Source organism: Manacus vitellinus, unplaced genomic scaffold (genome assembly GCF_001715985.3).
Source record: "Manacus vitellinus isolate BGI_N305 unplaced genomic scaffold, ASM171598v3 scaffold_71_pilon, whole genome shotgun sequence".
Lineage (NCBI taxonomy): Eukaryota > Metazoa > Chordata > Aves > Passeriformes > Pipridae > Manacus > Manacus vitellinus.
Window position 1 is genome coordinate 2,590,525 of NW_021940761.1, and position 19,735 is coordinate 2,610,259.

The following is a 19,735-nucleotide window of genomic DNA, read 5'->3' on the forward strand; positions in this document are numbered from 1 at the left end:
CTGCCCCTGGATCCCTGGAAGTGTCCAAGGCCAGGTTGGACGGGGCTTGGAGCAACCTGGGCTAGTGGAAGGTGTCCCTGCCCATGGCAGGGGGTGGCACTGGATGAGTTTTAAGGTCCCTTCCCACTCAAACCATTCTGGGATTCTACGAAATTCCGTCTCTGTTTTCCCTTTTTGATTCAGGACCCCAATCATTTTCCTGGCCTGAAGAACCTCCTTTGTGCTGAGTCAGCTGCCCCCTCCCTCCCAGCCAGTTTATTGTTCATTATAAAGCACTTAGAGGTGTGCAGGCTGGCTGAGCACGCTCAGGGCTACACTGGCACAGGGAGGAGGCCCCACGCTGTGGAACTAACTGCTCCTCAATTGTCCCATTACGCTTACGAGGGAGACAGTCTTCATGTCAGGGAAATAAATACATTTCATTTGCCTCTGCATTTTAAGGCTAACGCTCACATTATGCCTGAAAGGTAGATTTATTGCAGCTCTTATTGCTGGGTAGTTAATTTAGGACAGCTTCTTTTTGTAGACCTGGAACAGCAGAGCCGAAACACATGCTCCCTGATTTTATGGGACGTCAGGAAATGTTCTGCCACAGCCAGTCCTGGCCATAATTGTAAGATTTCAGAAAATGTACTGGTTGTGTAGCATTTTGCTGTAGATTGCTGATTTTTGGTGCTAGTATAGTTTGCTTCTCTTGAGTAAAAACTTCATTTCCCAAGCGAAGTATTTTTAAAGTAGTTTTAATAGTCACTTATTTTCATCAGTAGTAAAAGTGAGATTCATTTTTTTTTTTTATATTTGAACTACACAGGCAAGTAACTCCTTAGTAGTAGACTAAAAGAATTTACTACCAAAGTAACCAGGGGCTGTCCTTGACTTATAACTGTTATTTTCTAATGGAAGGTGTCCTTGTCCATGGCAGGGGAGTGGAACAAGATGGGCTTTAAGATCCCTTTCAACCCAAACCATCCTGTGATTTCATGATATGATTCTACTGAATTTTAAACTGTGATCCAAACTACATTTGAAAGTTTGATGTAGGATTTAGTTGTGTTCTTGCTTCGTTATTTCCCCAGTGTAATTTGCCTGGCTGAGGGAAGAATGTGTTTTCAAGAGGTCTCTCGTCTCGTGAATCACAGGACGGTTTGGGTTGGAAGCACCTTAAAGCTCATCTCGTTCCAACCTCCCAAATGAAAATTGTATTAATGTAGGTTCCATGGTACACAAATAGTGATAGCCAAATCAATTATATGGCTGAATTCCTAAATTAGGCACAAAAAAGGAACAAGTAAGCAAAATATATTGCATTCATTAAAGCTTCCCTACTCTCTGATTCACTTCAATGGCTTTGCCAATTAAAGTAATTGTCATATACGTTCAAACAAAGCATCTGTAGTAGGAGGTCTTGTTAAAAAAATATTGAAAATGGTTGTTTTATTGACTTATGGAATATATATTTAGGAAAATATTGATACGTAGCATTTTGAAAGAAGATAAGAAAATCTGAAGTGGAGAAAACATTACCATTCATGAGTTTATATAATTCTGCTTGTGTTTATTTCTGATATTATACCTGGGCAATGCTGTTCAACTTGTACTAAAAAAGGCAAGTGTGTTTTGGGCTCTGCAAGGCAGTGATTTCATTGTTAGTGTGAGTCCAGCCAATGAAAGCCAAATTATTTAGCTTGTTTCTTGCTTCCCAGAGTGTTTCTGTTTCAAAAATAAGTAGGTTAAAAATTCTTATTGAAAACACGACAGATTAGTTATCGCTGCCTGGTGAAATAACAGATAACTTTGTGCTGACATCCAGGCTGCAAGTAAAGCAAAAGTCATTTTAATCTTATGCTTGGCAAAACCAGGCCTGATCTGTACCAGTGTTGGAACTGCTCACTTTTAAGAGCTGAAGAAATATTTTAAATTTCACTTTATGGAGTTTGCAGTTTGTTAAACCGTGTGTAATATTTATTTAGCCATAGTCTATAATGTTTACACAGAAAGCTATTCTGGGAAATGCTAATTTTTTTTTCTGACTGGATGAAATGAATTATATTTATCAGGAATTCAAATAAGAAAGAATGTTTGGCAGACTGTTTTCTCAGATATAAATAAAAGTGTTATCTGAGACAACATGCCTAAATTAGGGTATGTTTAAAAGAGGTAGGAAGGAGAGAACAGCTTTTTATTTAAGACCACGTGGATCCTTTCATGTGAAAAGGATCATAGAATCATGGAATGGTTTGGGTTGGAAAGGACCTTAAAGCTCACCCAGTCCCACTCCCTGTCATGGGCAGGGATACCTTCCACTAGCCCAGGTTGCTCCAAGCCCTGTCCAACCTGGCCTTGGATATAGAGGAAGGAAGGATGGTGGAAATACCACATAAGAAAATCACAGAACAGCGTGTGTCACACCACTAAGTTTTTGGGAAGGGCTGGAATTAGGGCATAGCACATTGTGAGCTGTGTAACTGTAAATCCAGAGGTACCTGTGAGACAAGAAGGCGTTTGCTTCCATGTGTGCATGTCCAGAGCACACAGGACTCAGTCTTATGAATTGTTTAAGCATTTAAACTTGGCTCTGCTGGGATTGATCACTTGTGCTCATCAAGTGAAAACATGAGCAAGGGGATATCCAGGCCTTGGGGGAACTCCTGCCTCAAAGCTGCAAAAGCAGGTCTGGTCCCTCAGCTGGGGCTTGTTTGGTGTTGCAGTATCTTTGGAAGTCTGATATTTTGTGAGAGGTATATTTCTGAGGATCTTGAGGAGCAAGTGAGCCTGGTGTGTTGATGTGTGATGAGGAAAACCTGATGCTACAGTGGGAAGTCACGATGGCTCTGCATGGCTCGTAGCTCCTGCTGAACTTTGGCCATCTGAGAAAAATGACATAAAAAACCACGGGGCTTGGTCCTACTAAAAGGTGCTTTTCTTAGGCTGTGCAATGTTTTCCTTTGATTTTCTGAAGGGATGTGTTTCTGGATGTGCTGCTGGGACTGCAGTTGTTTTCCTGACTGGAAGGAGAGTTTGTTCTGAGTCAGCCCAGCCCAGGCAGAAGAGGCTTGGGGAAAAACAGAGCAGAGCAGTGCAGGTGGGAGAGAGAGACTTGTCTTTTTGTGTTCTTGCTTCCTCAGCTCCCCAGCCCATTCAGTGGGTTTAGGGGAAAGGAGTTTGATTTACTCTGGGCAGTGCAGAAACAACAAAATTCTCAGGGGGTTCAGTAATAACTTTTACTTTCAAACTTTAGAACATTGCAATAGAATAAGGCACTTGGCAAACTTTAGCTTATCCAGACACAAGGCACTTAACAAGGCATTGACTGGAATTTCTTGGTCTGGCTTACAGTGTATTTTGAGAACAAAAAGGTAGGGGAAGAAAGAGAAGGGAAAAGGAAAGAGGAAGGTAGACAGTCATCACCCCAGGATCCAGCAGCTTTTAAATCCAGGGAAGAGGAGTGTGCCAAACATCACATGTGTCACTGTCCTTTTATCTGTCCTGGTCCACTGTGTCTCAAACCCTTTTCCAGCTCCATTCCCTTCTCTGGACACACTCCAGCCCCTCAATGTCCTTCCTGAATGGAAGGGCCCAGAACTGGACACAGTGCTTGAGGTGTGGCCTCACCAGTGCCCAGCACAGAGGGAGAATCACTGCCCTGGTCCTGCTGCCACCTTATTCCTGATCCAGGCCAGGTGCCCTCGGTCTCTTGGCCTCCTGGGCACACCTGGGCTCATGTTCTTTTCCCACCTGGTTGTTTCGATCCAGCCAACTGTTCCTCTGGTCTCCTACATCCTCCTACCCTGTCATAAATCAGTCTGATGGCAAACTGTTTATCCTAACATTTTATTCTAAAACCAGCCTTTCCTCTTTGCAGTAGCCTGTGTTCTGAGATTATAAGTATAACTTCCTGCAGGGTCTGCCCTGTCAGGAGAGTCCTGCAGGGAGAGAGATGAGTGTGGATCCATTGTCAGGCTCAGGCTGTTCTGCACTACCCTGAGACAAAGCAGTTGCCAAAAACCAGTTCACACATCCAGTTACACCAGGCTGATAAGTAGCTTGCTCTGCAGCAAAATTAAACAATCCTAACAAGCTCTAACCGGGGTGTTTAGTGACAGGGAATTTATAAATTCCAGAAGCAGACCCGTGAAAGTACATGCCAGTTTAAGAACTGCAGAAATAGTAAGTTAAATTGAGCCGTAATGGTACAATAGGGCAAGGAAACGTAGGTTTGTTCAGACATCACGTGTGTGCTTTCAGACAGCTTAATGTGTTTTCTTGCCCCATCAGCGTGGTCAGTGTGGCTGTGACACAGACCTGTGCCTGGAGCAGTGGTTCTGGTGGTCGTGTGGAGCTGGCAGTAAACAGCACCATGGCAGGAATGTAGGGAAGATCAGGAAACAGGTCAGGATACAGTTATCAAGATATATGTGCTCTTAGGAGGCTCACTGCTCTTCACAAATTAAACTGGTATATCAAAGTGTGATTTATCGGAGGTTTAGAAAAACATGTGCTGAGGGAATCGTGCTGTTTCTGCAATTATGCTTTAATAAATAATAATAATAATAATGAGGCTTTACTTTAGAGCCAAGAAAAATCTCTGGAACATAGGCTTGTACTCTGTCATCAAGCTGAAGATGAAATAGAATCAAATTCCAGAAAAGATACATAAATTTTTGTGAACCAAATAGACAGTAAAGAAAATAATACTGAATTAAGCAAAAGACTGGACAATTCTTGGGTTTTACACCTATTTTCCTATTTTTTAGGCCAACAAAATTGAATTTTCCCAGAAATCATTATTCAGAACTTCAAATGGACCAGCTCTTTTTGCAAAGCAGTTTTTATCTGAAAGTAACACAGACATTTTTAGAAAAGCCCTAATTGTAAGAGAAATTATATTTATTGCAACAAAAGTCAAGTCTCCTTTGGGATGGACTTGGGGTAATGGATGGCTGGGTCTTCTAATTTATCTAAGTCGTGCAGCATTAGAAAAGCAAATTCAACATATTTACACATGAAGATCTGTGGTCATTTTTCAGAGGTCTGACGTGACCATACATCAAAGGGACTTGACCTTTGGAGCTCACTGCCTATCTATCAGTGGGAACCACTGTCTGCTTGCCACTCACTTCCTTTGGAGCCTAAGGAAGGGAATGCAGCATGAAAAGTGCAGGGAAATATAAAAACACTAGAGAGATGAACAGATTCTTTTATTTTATGTAGAGGTATCCATTTTTTCCCTACATCCTTTGATTATATACTGGATAAAGAGCAATGAGTCAGAGTGCAGAGTAGCAAACATCAATTCTCTTGCTCCTAAATGGAAGTCAGGAAATGAACACACTAGATGTGTTTGGTTTTAATTCCCTCCTTCCCCATGATCATATAGATTATGTTATGCTCCCCATAAACTGGCTGTTCACATCTCAGTTATCAGTTACTCCCACCACTGGCCACCATGAAACAAGGGCTTGGCTGTGAACCCTCCAATATCTGATGCCAGGTTTAGATTTCCTTCCTAAGACTCAACAGAAACTGTCATGGGATTTGATAGGAAACAATCGCTCGTTTTTCAAAGGGTGTAATTTCTAACTCATTTTCAGCACATCCCAAGTATTCACCATTAGGTCTGCTCCAGTTAAAAATCTCTGGGAATTTTATCTTAAGCAGAGGCGGAACTGGGCCCCGTTGCTCTGTTTAGCCATGTTTACTGTTAATGACCAGCAGATATTAAAGGCAATAATCCATAAGGTGTTATGTGTATTTAACATGGCAAACCTTAGGAAAATGTATATTTTACTTTCTAAAGGTAACATTTTAAGGTTACTCCTAACTGTTGGGAGATCTTTGCTATAGGCACAATCAGTTTTCATAACCCTATAAGGTAGCCAAGGGTAATTCCATTGCTGGGCAAGAAAATCACCCAAATTGTCTGGGAGAAGAAGAAAGCATGTTTGAATTCAAAATTAAACTACCAGTTTATAAGTTAATTATAAATTAATCATTTAAGAGCTGTAGAACTGGGGAAGGAACAGGTTCCTTCTGGAAAGTGTGCTTTGTTGTTTGTTTGTTTTTTTTTTCACTCTGTGCAATGTAACTGACCACAGACAGCTGTTCCCTGTGCTTCTGCAGTATGATGGGAGGAATATTTTGATTATTTTTATATGGACTTAGAGAAATATTGATGTATTAATATGCCAGTTTTAATGTTTCTCTTCCCTATTCTTGACATACACATTCAGTGACTTGCAAAGGGGTGGGATAAGAAGACTGCTGCTTTAATTAGATGGGATATCAGGAAAAATTTCTTCACTGAAAGGGCTGTCCAGCCCTGGCACAGCTGCCCAGGGCAGTGGTGGAGTCTCCATCCCTGGAGGGACTTAAAATCCATGTGGATGTGGCACTTGGGGACATGGGTGAGTGGTGGCCTTGGCAGTGCTGGGTTAAGAGTTGGACTTGATGATCTTAGAGGGCTTTTCCAACCTTAAGGACTCCGTGAATTCTGCTCCAGAAATAAGGCAGCTCACGTGCCTTGAAGTCATGACTGAGAAGTTGATTAATAAAATTTCCTTGCTCTATCATGCCTGGGTCAAATTCCCTCAAACCTGGGGCACATTCTACCCAGCCTGTTTCCACATCTGCCACACACATTGGGCCATGTATAGACAGCACAAAACCATTCAGCATAAGACAAATTGTGCTACTCCTGTGCCATCTATCATTCCAGTTTAGTTCTCTATTCCTTAGAGACTCCTTTTAAAACAGAAAGAATCTTAGAAATTAATTTCCCATCTTGTGCTGAATTTGGAAAGTCTGAAGAACAAACAGAGGGTGGCATTTTCTATTCTCTAGGCAGCACCACTTACGATCCCCAGGAATATCATTTCCTCTTCTCTCATCTTCTCTGTTCTCTTGCGCTGGACATATCCACGCCAAACCTGAATTGTAAACAAAGCTCTAATGAGATAAATGGGCCTTGCTACAGCTTCCTTTACTGGGGCAGGCACAGGAAAAAACAAATAGAGGAAGGAAAGGCACAATATACAACTGAAACTATTGCTCTTTAACAGGTTGCCATCTGATATTTTTTTAACAAGTTCTGAGGTTTGTTATCCCTCACACTGGTATATTTTGCTTCTAAACAAAACACTATCATGGTTTCATCAAGTGTTCAGACTTAATATTTCGACTGAGCTCTTGTTCTCATCAAGCTGAATTGCCCGAATTATTGATGTGTAAGGACTCTTTCTGGAATTTATTACTGATCTCCCTTTGTCATCTTTTCAAGATATGGAATGGACTTCTTCCCTGGAGATCACAAGAAAAGGCATGAATTCTGAGATGCACTGAATTCCAAGGGGAGGCCAGAAAGAGCAACTGAGGTCATAAAAATCAGAATGGAAAAACAACAGGTAGGTTATAAAGTCATCCTGCATTGCCAGTGCAGGACTGTTTCCACTGACCTCACATCTAGGGCCCTATCTCATTTTGTTAAGTTGTTTAAGTGATGTATTTTAGCTTGCTGGATACCCTAAAAGTGGTAATTGCAGAACACTTCCCATCCTCTGAGCTCTGCTTGTCTACAACTGTTCTTCTGAACAGAACATTGTCATTTGGGTTTGCCAGAATAGTTGTTAAATTAAAATTCACCTTTTGAATGCAAGTGGCAGCATCATCTGGACTCTGACCCGTCTGCTCCTCTTGTTTAGTTGTTCTTTTCTCTTCCAGGAAAATTTTCTTCATGAACCTCGCTCGACTGCGGCCCTGGCGAGCCCGTTCTGCCACCTGGATCAACTTGATGGCCTCTGGAAGTGTCATGGCCTCGACAGGTTTCTTCAACAACACAGCCAAAAAGGAAGGAACAAAGAAAAGTAAGAGAGTTGTAAGTTTTGTTAATTGCCTACCTCAATTAGCAAATGAAACAGTGAATGAACTACTTGTAGAAACTTTCTAAGATGAAAATACCCTGTCACAAACTGCAGACGCTCCTGTCTCAGGGCTACCTTGCAATGTCTTGGAAGTTTGACATCTTGTGAGAGGTGTATTTCTGAGGATCTTGAGGAGCAAGTGAGCCTGGTGTGTTGATGTGTGATGAGGAAAACCTGATGCTACAGTGGGAAGCCACAATGGCTCTGCATGGCTCATAGATCCTGCTGAACTTTGGCCATCTGAGAAAAATGACATAAAGAACCACGGGGTTTGGTCCTACTAAAAGGTGCTTTTCTTAGGCTGTGCAATGTTTTCCTTTCCTTTTCTGAAGGGATGTGTTTCTGGATGTGCTGCTGGGACTGCAGTTGTTTTCCTGACTGGAAGGAGAGGCTGTTCTGAGTCAGCCTAGCCCAGGCAGAAGAGGCTTGGGGAAAAACAGAGCAGAGCAGTGCAGGTGGAGAGACAGACTCCCCTTTCTCACTCCTGAGAACTCTGATGCTCTCCATGGAAAAGCTGAATTAGTGTCCTTTCTTGCTGTTACAGCTGGAGACAGTTCACATTTAATCCTTCTACACATATTGTGTGGCACTTACTGCTTTCAGCAGGGCTTTCTACGACAGGATTACACAGAGGGACAAATGACGTGCAGAGCAGATTGCTCAGATTCACTCCACTGTTTTTGATTTATGGTGGACTGCCTGTAACAGCAGTGCCACAGACACTGGAGAATTCCATGGCCTGTTGCACAGCAGTGAGGATTTCCTGAGTGTCCAAGGCTGTGTGCAGGAGTGCTGACAACCCTCTAGCAATCCCAGCGGTCACTGAGCTGGAAGTGCAGCACAGGCACTGCATTCACACTGTGGGAGATGATTTTATTCATGTTTATTGATTCCTCTGCCTCTGTGGCAGCCTGGCATGGGAGACCTGGATCCTGCTAGAGCGTGGTGCTCCCAGGTGAGCTGGTTGCACACTAGACAGCATTATCTATGATGGATGCCACGTTGAACAGGGGCAAGAGCAAAACTGTGGGAAACTAAAAGGCTCCAGGATATAATGTGCCAAAACAGGATCTCCTCAAACCAACACCAGAGTGCCAGAAGAGCAGAGCTCTCCTGGGGAGGCCAGGGGGGCTGCAGCTGCCCAGTAAAGCATCTGTGCTCTGTCTCTGCAGGCTCTGTCTGACTGGGGCTGTTTCTAGCCCTGGGAACTTTCCCTCCCTTATTTTATGGAACCAACACACACAATCTCTGGTGGAGAATTCACTGGTGGGGAGTGCAGCAGTTTGACTAAGTGGCCCATCAGGACTGTCTCTTATGGCTGTCATATCCACGAATCCAGGTTGTCCAGGCATGTTTATTTCAAGGGATCAGCAGGACCTGCTCATAGGCAACATACCATTTCCAAAAGGTCAGAAGTATATCAAATCCAGACCAGCCTTCACTGGAGCACTCGTGTACTTCTCTGTAATCACTTTTGCTCTGCCAAAACTCAATTTTCTACTCCTCCCAGCAGCTGCAGCTCTGTGGCTGCACGGCAGAAACTGCACTCCCTGTTCAGGGTTGTAAACAGCCGAATGCCAACAGCTGTGCTGACCTGAACTCCCAGTTCTGCCCGCTCCAGTCAGGAATCCTGGTTCAGGAAAGCTTAAGGCCAGCCTGATTTCAGTAGGACTAATTACATGATGAGGGTTAGCTAGACAAATAAAGCACCTACTAAACTTGGCCAAAGTGCTGCCCTTTCTCTGACACTCTCACACACAAAGCAGAGCAGAATGATTTCAGTCTTAACCAGACTCGGGATGTGACTGGATATTGTTAGACAGGAAAATCTGGTGTTACTTTCTGTTGGTGCCTTATCTGTAAACAGACTATTACTTCCTAACTGCTATAAAAGTACTTCTCACTCCAGTGGCTCATGTGTTCAGACACGTGTGGCTATAAACTAAACAAATTAAGTATGATGTGTAGGTATGGGATACATTTACCTGCTCTTGCAAACCAGCATTCAGCAAAATCTCATCAAGGGTTTTCTCCCTCTGCTGCAGAACTTCCAGATTTTCTTCAATGAAATACTTTGGGATGGGTATTTCTATGTCTTCCTAGAAAAAGAAGAAAGGCAGGAGATACCTTTTTAGAGCTGCATTTAAATCACATTACTGATTAACTGAACACCTTTACAAAGCAATTAAATAGAACAGAGACTGTTGAGCGTTGGGGAATTCGACCTCTGTAACAGCTGCTGTTACTTTGCAATTACTTAAGGCCTAATTCAACAAAAACAAATAAATCAACCTGGTTTCTGAACCATGTGAGCCCAAAAATATTTCTTTTTATAATGGCTCAATTATATTATCAAATTGCTAAAATATTTGGCAGGGTTGCCGGAAATTTAAACATGATTTCCACCAAACTGAATAGCTCTGGTTGTGTGATCATCCCACTTCTTGTTTTAATCAACATGAAAAATAGATCCATTCTCTTGCACTTTTTTAACCATTACAAGGAACCAGAGCCTAATTCTTTTTGTCTACAGGTATTTTGACCTGTCAACAATCTGTCACTGTCTGTGACTGAGATATCTCATTCACTTCTTAAAATGAGGCATGACTAGAAGAGCCTGTCTTTACTAGATTCCATCTTAAAAAAGATGTTACTGATTTACATTTTTTCTGATTCTTCTCCTGTTCAGTTGCTGAGAAATGACAAAAGACACAGAGAAGCAGACAAAAAGTTCCCTAAAAGTTAAGATGCTGCAGAGTGACACAACCTGTTCCTTGTATCATATTGAAGACTAGGGATAACTCTTCAAGAACAGCTACTGGCAAGTATATTTCTTGAAGGGGGAACATGTCTTCATAGGTCTGGTTCATACTGGTCCATGTTCCCTATATTCTTTTTCAGGAATTCTTCAAGCAAATGATTTGCCCAGAAGGAGGGATGGGGGATATAGGCAGGAGTTACCCTGTCGTGCTACTCAGGAGGAGTTGCACAGTCAAATTATGCAGTAGTTTGTCCCCAGGTACTTGTGGAGCCCAGGACAGGTACAAGACCTGGTGCTGAGCTATCAGTTCTCCCTGATCTGTCTGCTGTGGAAACTGGTGGGCTCTAACCTGCTCAGGGAGACCTTTGAGTTGATCCTTGTAGCCTCAGTGCCAGCTGTGGTGTGGACAGGGAGGAGAAAAGGACTTCTGCCTTGACCCAGGCACATGGTGAACGGGCTGCTTGTGAGCCCCAAGGCCTTCCAACTTCCAGAATATGTGGGGAAGGCTGTGGCCAAGGAAAACTGCCCCTGTGAACTACCAATTCCCAGATTCATTACTAATTCCCTCAGCAACACACTGTGCAGACCAGGGCATACCCTAACAAAGCTTCCAAGTGGGACTGTGTTTATCCCTGATGATTTTATCAATGCAGAGGTCTGATCAGCTACAGTTTCTAAACATTTGTCTTGCTAAGCTCCCTGTTTGCACCTTCCAACACCCTTGATAGTTGATGGAAATGATTATACATTGTACTTTGAGTGCAAACCACTGTGGGTAGATTTACAAATCTGGCCATTTTGAGGTGTAAGAAATCAAGGGGTTTGTCTGGACACCCTCACGTAGGGCTGACAGGTATCTCTGATGTCTAACCTGGCCTTTAACTACAAGTAATTCTGGACTGACTTTTACTGACTGTAAAGACGAGATCAAAGCCATAATGCTGGGGCTGAAAGGAGCCTGCTTCTCTTCATAATCTCTCTTTGGGGCCCAGCATTGAAAAGATAGGCTTGGGATGTTTATCCCGAAGTCAAATTTGCAGCTTTTTAGCCACTCCTGGCTCCACACGGGGATTTGCGGATCCAAATACCTTCACAATTAGCCCAGGAAATGGAGTGACTGGATGTTGGAAGGCAACTGTACAAAATACACGAGGTACAGAACTGGAGAAATATGAAGCTTGGCCTTACAGTGACATAGCACAAAGTATGCAATATCACATAAGATATAAAGTGAGACAATTCTGTTGTGTTCTCTGCCTACAATTACGCTGGATTTTAGCCCACGATAATACAGGGAAAAGAAGGACTAGACATACCCTTGAGATTCTTTGAGAAACAGGAGTTATTTGTCAAGTAATTTTGTTCTGTTACCAAGAATATGTGAACCTTTTATAAAAAACATCAATCTGTATTCCTATCGACTGCAAAATACATTTTCTTTGAAAAAAACCCCTTAAATCTTTTCTTTTGTGGTAGGTAGGTATGTTATGCCTTCTTAAAATTAAGGTGTGGTGCAGGAATTTGAATTTATGCTTGTTTTTTAGTGGGTGTCAGGCAAGACTTTTCAGACTTGCCAGTATTTTGCTGCAGGTGGATTTACTGCTAAGTCATGAAAACAGCAATCCTTAAGGATTTCAAAACATGATTTGAAGGATTAGTTTCCCCAGAGATGTTTATATTCTCTCATAGTTGAAAACAGTTTAAAATAGTGATTAAAGCAGAAGGTAGAGCTGGTTAAAATTCATTGTGATTCCCATCCTAAATTTACAGTGTGGAGTGGCAAAAAGAAACATGTTTGCAAATCTCAGAAAATGTAATGATATCAGGCAACTCATCTCAGAACTGGGACGGCGGAAAAAAGCAGGAATTTGAGCTGGTTTTAACAGAGCAGTGGTACCTGAATGTGACAATAGATGGAGCTGTCTGCGAGAGAAGGAGCCACCTTTGCCAGCTGATTTCTCCTCCTGCTTTCAGAGCACAGCTCCAGCACTTTGCCTCACTGTCATACTCGTGTTCGTGGGCTGTCCAGGGCTGCTCCTCCATCAGGCGCTCCTCGACCCGGGGCACTGAACATGCTCCCGGCTCCTGCCTCCTTTACAGTCAGAGATTTGTCTCAAATGTTTCACTAGACTTGTCTGTGCAAGTCTCAGCATCGCCTGTGACCTCTGGAAGAGGCCTGGCCAGGCTGATTTCACTGTGACACAAAGGGCAGACTGAGGTGGACTGTACCTTACTCAACAGTTCCTATTTTCTGTGTAATCCCACATGAAAATCTGTCAGAGTCAAGCTACTGACACCACCAGTAAAGCAGTCAAAGTTAATCCTGCCAGAGGGCAGGGTTAGATGGGATATTGGGAAGGAATTCTTGGCTGTGAGGGTGAGGAGCCCAGAGAAGCTGCCGCTGCCCCATCCCTGGAAGTGTCCCAGGCCTGCAGGATTGAGCCTCACAAGAGAGGCAGACCTACCAGGGGGCGATTTAGCTCCATCAGGATGTCATCCAGGTACTGGCACTCGGAGTTGTCCAGCTTCACCATCTCCATTTTAATCTCCAGGATGCGGCCCATGACGCCGTCCAGCACCGGCCGGATTGCCGCGCGCTTCTGCCGGTGGATGAGGTGGTCGTAGGCGGCCGCCAGGCTACGGAAGATTTCCATGTACTGGATGTAGGAAGTGGCCAACATCTTGGACACCTTCCCGAGGTTCGTCTCTGGCTGCAGGAACTCTTCCCTCTCTTTCTGGAGCAGGATGTCCAGGTCTTTCTGGGCGTCTGCCCACATCTTACAGTAAGTGCTGGTTGAAAAGAGGAGACCGTGTTAGCCTGACATGAAAGCAAGAGTTAGCACACGACAGTGCCAGGGCTCTGTATGTGTGGAGTTCTCAAAAAAACAAACCTGGAAACGTGAGACATTACATTTATAAAGAGATTTTTAACTACAAAATATTTGAAAAACCATTAGCAAAAGTTTCTCTTTTTACTGAAGAAAGCTTAAAAGCTTTTCAACTTCATGCTTAACACGCTTGAAGCATCCTTCAAATGCTTGAAGTTACAACCCCCAACAGTGCCAGGGTTTTATTCAGTGGTGCTAATTGAGAAGATGTTTAATAGAAAAGATGTCTCCCCCAAAGCCCTTTAATGGGGAAGGTCTATTGGAGGCCTCCGCATGTTTGGGATGAGGACCAATTGATGTTTCTAAAGTTTGTGTTGCTGTTCTGCCTTTCTGCAGTGGTTGATTGCAGTTAACTGCAGGGTTAGGATGGGGTTGGTGCCAATGCTAGAGCAGAGGTGTGGGTATTATTTCAAATATTCAAATGAGGAAAATAATTTGATTTATTTCTATGGTAGCAACTGTTGCTCTCCAAGCAATTGCTTAACATCTGGTCCAGTGGCTACAGGATTATGTGGCATGAAAGATGTCACCTAAGACCATCTTCATATCCAGAGGGCAACGATGCTGTTCACTTGGTAGTTTTGGTGGGAATAGGTGGAGCTCTGATGTGAGTGTGGACTGTCTGTCAGTGGCTTTTTGTGAGAAAAGGAGATCAGTGCAGAATATCCTGGGAAATCAACCTAAAGGTGTAAGAAGTGGCCTCTGGGCACTGAGGCTTTTATTCAGAGAAGGGCTCAAAGAGCAGGACTGTCATGGAAAGGTGCTATCACCTGTTGTGTAGGGATGACACTTTTAGGTCCTGCTCTCCTTTGTAACCTCTCTTTGCCAGGTGGAGACTCTTGGGTGTGATAGGTGTTAAAAATCTTACATCTTTGAAAAGGCTTCTCTCGTAGCAGAGCTAAGAAATTCCTTCTGCACTGAGAATCAGTTATGTTGGGAGAAAACCAGTTCAATCATGCTGGAGGAGGGGAAAACAGTGGAAATGGGAACAGGGAAAACTGACTGTTGTTTGTTAGTCCTAGCAACAAAGGCCGTTGACCTCAGTGGCGCAATCTAGACCCATGCATGTGCTTAACCAAGTTATCACTTGCTGTTCCTAGAGCTTCTCAAAAAAAGGATGAGGACAGTAGAAGCCCCTGCCTTTATTAGATGAGCTTTCAGAGCAGACCTCATGCTGCTCTGAGGGGTGCTGGTGTGTTAATTCTGCCTGGAAAGCTGGCCAGCTGTTAAAATTGCTTGTGCTTCCTAGTAAATGCCTAAGTTGGACTTCTGTCAGCTGATCTTATCATTCCCAATCGCAGTGTACAGAATGACCTGAGGCTTGTGCTGCAAGAGGGACCTGTGGGATGGACAGGACAGACTCCAGCCCATGAGTGTGGGGTGTTCTGCACATCCTGGATTCTGACAGGGCTGTTGGGACTACCCGCAGCAGTTGGCAAAACACCAATAACCTGAACCCTGCTATTGAATTTGCACCATTAACTTTGTAAAGTGTCTGTTATGCTCTTCAGCTGATCTGGGTTTCTGCAGGATGCAGCTGGTCTTGCTTCTCCTAAAGCTTCTGCAGCCCACCCAGGTCTTTCCCCTTCCTTTTTTCCCATTTCACTTACATCCTATTGCACCACCCGTATCACTCAATTGCAGTAATTAACCCAGGTGCAGGAGATAAGCAGAATAAACCCAGCAGAGTGAAAAAGATAGGCACAAACAAGGCCAGCAGTAGGTGGGAGCTCTGCTGGGTGATCCATGGGAGTTCTGAACGCTTCCTCTGGAGCCAGGATACGGGAGGATGTGTGTTGGTGCGCGAGGTTTTCCACACAGGAGGAAACAGCGCGGTGTCATGCGTACTTTGCTGTGACTTCTCACAGACAGTGGGGAGGTCATAAACCTTTGGGGGGGCCCAGCCCTGTGGGTTGTCCCCACAGCCACCCAGCTGATTTACGAGCCACGGGTATCCATGAGCTGGAGCGTTTCCCAGGCAGGTTATTGCAGAGAGCCAACTGTGCCAAGAACCGACCCCGCCACTGTCCGCTCCCATTTACAATCATCTCCCTTTCTGCCTCCTCTGACTGAGGAATGTCAAGTGGTTCCTCCTGCTGAGCCAGCAAATATCCAGTCTCTTTTTATATTTTGAATGAGCTGTGGAGGGAGGAGGGGGCCAGGAGGGCATTAACATAAGGCACTACAGATAGAATGTAATTGCTTCCATAAAGCATTTCTTTAGCAGACAAGCACTGAGATGATTGCAAGCACGTTGCTGTGGGTCAGATGTTAAGACTGTGGATATTATGGTATGATTGTAGCTTTTGCAGCAGTTTTGTGTAAATGAGGGCAAAAGAAAGGACAGGCCCGCTGGAAAATGAAGTATTGAAGGAAAAGGTTGATGTGGAAGTGCTAAATTTTCAGCTGGGATAGGCTGATATAGTCCCTGTGTACCTGTTGTGGTCAGGGTGACTGACACCATGGAGGGACCTGGCCCTAGGGCTGCAGTTTGTTAGGCATAGAATCATAGAATAGATTGGGTTGGAAAAGACCTCCAAGATCACCAAGTCCAACCCCTGATCCAACTCCAATTACTATATCATGGCACTAAGGGCCACGTCCAATCTCTTTTTAAAAACCTCCAGGGATGGTGAATCCACCACCTCTCTGGGTAGGCCGTTCCAATGCCTGATAACCCTCTCTGTAAAGAATTTCTTCCTAACATCTAACCTAAACCTCCCCTGGCAGAGCTTGAGCCCATGTCCCCTTGTCCTATTGTTGGTTGCCTGGGAGAAGAGACCAGCCCCTGCCTGGCTATAACCTCCCTTCAGGTAGTTGAAGAGAGTGATGAGGTCGCCTCTAAGCCTTCTCTTCTCCAGACTAAACAACCCCAGCTCCCTCAGCCTCTCCTCATAGGACTTGTGTTCAAAATGTGATGGGGACATCAGACACTTGATAACAGGACAGGGCAAGCAGAAAAGTGATTTGAGTGTTTCTTTGCTTCACCCTCATTAAAATCCTAGAGGACGCATGCAGAGCTATTTGTTTCCCCTTCCCAGAACAGGTTTAAAATACTTAGTTCAGGTTTTACTGGTGCCCAAATAGGAGCTCTCCCGGACTAGTTTGAAGGATCAGGTGTACTTGGTCTTTATAGCCATACCTGAGGGACTTGACAGAGCTGCTGTGAACCAGAGGAGCCCTTCAGCTTTAGAGACAAACGTGTGCAAGAGGAGTAAGGAGGAGTAACTTCAAGGTTATGCCTTAAAAGCAAAGGAGAAGGGCTGCCTTTCCTTGCCTGGCAGTCAGACAACGTGTGACCCAAGTCTCCATTTGAATTTTTGCCTATTTGCTCAGTGTCCCTTTGCATTAAGTTGTGAAATCCTTCTAAATTGCTTCCACACACTGAAGGGGGAGGACAACACAGCCTTGAGTGTGCTGGCTTTATTTGCTGTTACTGCTTCATCTTGTAGGCTCGTTCCTGTTCTGTAATGAGCAGCTTGTGAGCTGTATCCAGTGGTATTGCATCCAAATTAGATGGGATTAGAGCATCTAACTAGTGCAGGTAACCAGCAGGACTGAGCTAACTTCCCTACTCAAGGCATAAGGTCATTAAATGCTGGAGAAGAAGGCTGTCTCCAGATGTTTCCATGCATATAGCAGTGTAAGTAATGCTACAAATTGTCATAGCAACTACAAAATAGGGGTGTTATGGGGAAAATAAGCAACACTGTAATGGGATGTGGAAAAAACACATCAAGTGACTAAACTCCAGAGCCCCCAGAGTGCTTTCTGGTGACTTACAGCTTGGAGGGAAGGTCAAAGCTTTAACTCCTCACTTATGTCCTTCTCTTCACTCCCACAATGTGGAAACAGAGCCCAAAGCACAGGTTTAAGAAGTCTCTTTTGCCATAGCATGATTGCTAGTTCGAATCTCACTTTTATTGCTCAAAAAATAAAGCTTCCTCATTTAGAGCGAAGCTTAGCAATGTTTTTTTCTGTTCAAGTTATAGAGGTGTTTAAAATCCTGCCAAGTTACATATTGCCTCGTTTTAATTTTCCAGGGCCCTCTAACTCTGCGTGTTTGCTTGAGCCATCTCTCCCTACACTTGGACAAGTGTGCTGGTTTTGAGTGCAGCCGGGGTGAGCTTGCTCACTGGTGTTAAACCGGTTCTAAGGCTTAAAAACCTTGGAAGGATTTCTGCTGAGCATGCAAACTGTCCCTCAGACAGCTCTTGAGCTGAGAGTAGAATCTGGCATTGGTGGGGGTCACCTTTGTGTGGCTTTTCTTTACCCCCCTCCTGAAGTGTTTTGGCTGCCAAAGGGAATAGTGTCTCTGCTATTCCAGGACATGGCACAGTTTGCACTCCAAGCTGTGTCTGTCCCTGGATTTGTCTGTGGGCTGCTTTGATGCCTGTTTTTTCTGGGCTGTCCTCTGAGGACAGGAATATCTCTTGCTTTCACAGCCAGCCACGTTAATGCTGTAGCAGTGTAGTGCTGCATGGGCCCTACTTTTATTCTGAGAGATGAGCATCTATTAAGAGAGAGAAGGGAAAACATTTGACTCTGATTTGGCCCAGCTCTCATCACCTAATTTGGAAGCTCCTGTGTGATTAAATGAGCCCTAAATCGTGTGTGTTAAAACATTTCTGAAGCACCTCTGCTGCCACTGCAAACCACCTGAGTTTCTCCTTTCTCAGGAGATGAGACTGGGCTGTACTGGGCCATCAACAGGGACTGGAGAAAGCACCACAGGGTTTGTGAGAGCAAGGGGACGTGCAGCAGGGCTCAGGGAGCCCAGCACTTATCCACCACCACGCAGGACAAGTCAGCAGTCACCCAGAGAAGCAGAGGGGACCAAGATGGGGGTCTAGTGACAAGGAAGTGTGTGCAGGGGCCAGTCCTCAGAGTCCCCTCCAGACACAAGTCAGTCATTGTGCTGAGCCCTGGGCAAACACTGGGGAGGGAAACCCTGCCCTGCAGCCTCTGTAAAATAAAGAAACAAGAGACAAAGGTTGGGAGGGGAAAGTGAGGCCCCTAGAGGAAAAGGGGTTTGTACAAATGCTGCTGCTTTTCTTTTTCTTTCTCTCTTTCTAAAAACACCAGACTTAGTCTAAAAAACAGACTGGCTGATCCAGGCCAGCAGTTAGCTGTTTCCCCACTACAGCCTGCTCAGGTATTGCAGGGTGATTGCTGGGCTAAAAATACTATAGGACTAGACCCCTCTTTTCTCTTTTGTCTTATTATAGACAAACATTTTTGGAGGAGGACAGGTGCAGGCAGAAACAGATCAGTGTGGCCTTAGGACACAACCTGTGACTTCAAGTGTTTGGACAATGCTCTCAGGTACGTGGTGGCATTCTTGTGGTGTCCTGTGCAGGGCCAGGAGTTGGACTCAGTGACTCTGATGGGTCCCTTCCAATTCAGCATATTCTATGACTACATGAACCAAATTGGCTGAAATGTTGTCTGAATTAATTCCTGAATTAAAAGCCTTTAGCCTGCAGTTCAGAGCAGTGCAGGCTCATGAGCCTGTTTAAGCCTGCCTTGCTCCTTAAATAAGATTAGTCTCACAATTATGCCAAACTTCTCAGCTGGTGGTGAATGTAACTCTGCCAGATGACTTTTTAAGCATGCTTGCTCTAGCCATGAAGTTTTACAGAGTTGGAAGCATTTAGGGAAAATAAAGGATAAACCTCAGCAGGCTTTGGTTGTGACAGGAGGAAAACACACAGCCTGCTGGCATTGTTACCGTGAACAGCTCTGTGCTTCTGTCATCTCCAATTTCAGTCTTGGGTCCTATGACAGAAGGACAATAAGGGATAAAGGATTTGTGTGGCAGAAATGTAATGGGAAACTGCAGGGAAGGCGAGGGAGCAGCTTCATGGAGCAGCAGCAGCAGCACCTCACCTTGGCAGGTCTGAGGCACCTGCTCCAGCCAGACTCCCGGGGCTGGCAGGGAAAAGGGCTGTTCTCTTACAGGAGGACATGCCAAAGTGAATAAGTCTAAATTTTGGGTTGAACTTTGCTGTTGAGTGCTCCAAGGGCTGCCCTTCTGTCCCACAGGCTGCAGCTCCTGCCTGGGCTGGAGGCTGCCCTTCCCTCTGGGGTGAGCAGGACAATCCTGTCCTATCCCAAGCAGCATTTTCCTATAACACACTTTTCTCTGTGTGGCAATGAAGTTTATTTCA

At 44.4% G+C, this 19,735-nt stretch overlaps 1 protein-coding gene across 1 annotated transcript in view; it reads right to left on the bottom strand.

Annotated features, from left to right (window-relative positions):
• Positions 1–19,327, bottom strand: part of IQCA1 (IQ motif containing with AAA domain 1) — a 101,043-nt gene extending 81,716 nt beyond the window's left edge. Inside the window, exons 1-5 of the mRNA XM_018084494.2 lie at positions 19,297–19,327; positions 13,143–13,467; positions 9,902–10,015; positions 7,639–7,821; positions 6,855–6,926 (exon numbers count right to left, since the gene is read on the bottom strand). Coding sequence (XP_017939983.1) covers positions 6,855–6,926; positions 7,639–7,821; positions 9,902–10,015; positions 13,143–13,467; positions 19,297–19,322 — 720 coding nt within the window. The 5' untranslated portion in view covers positions 19,323–19,327. The remainder of the gene's footprint in view (positions 1–6,854; positions 6,927–7,638; positions 7,822–9,901; positions 10,016–13,142; positions 13,468–19,296) is intronic.
• Between the last annotated feature and the right edge of the window lie 408 nt (positions 19,328–19,735).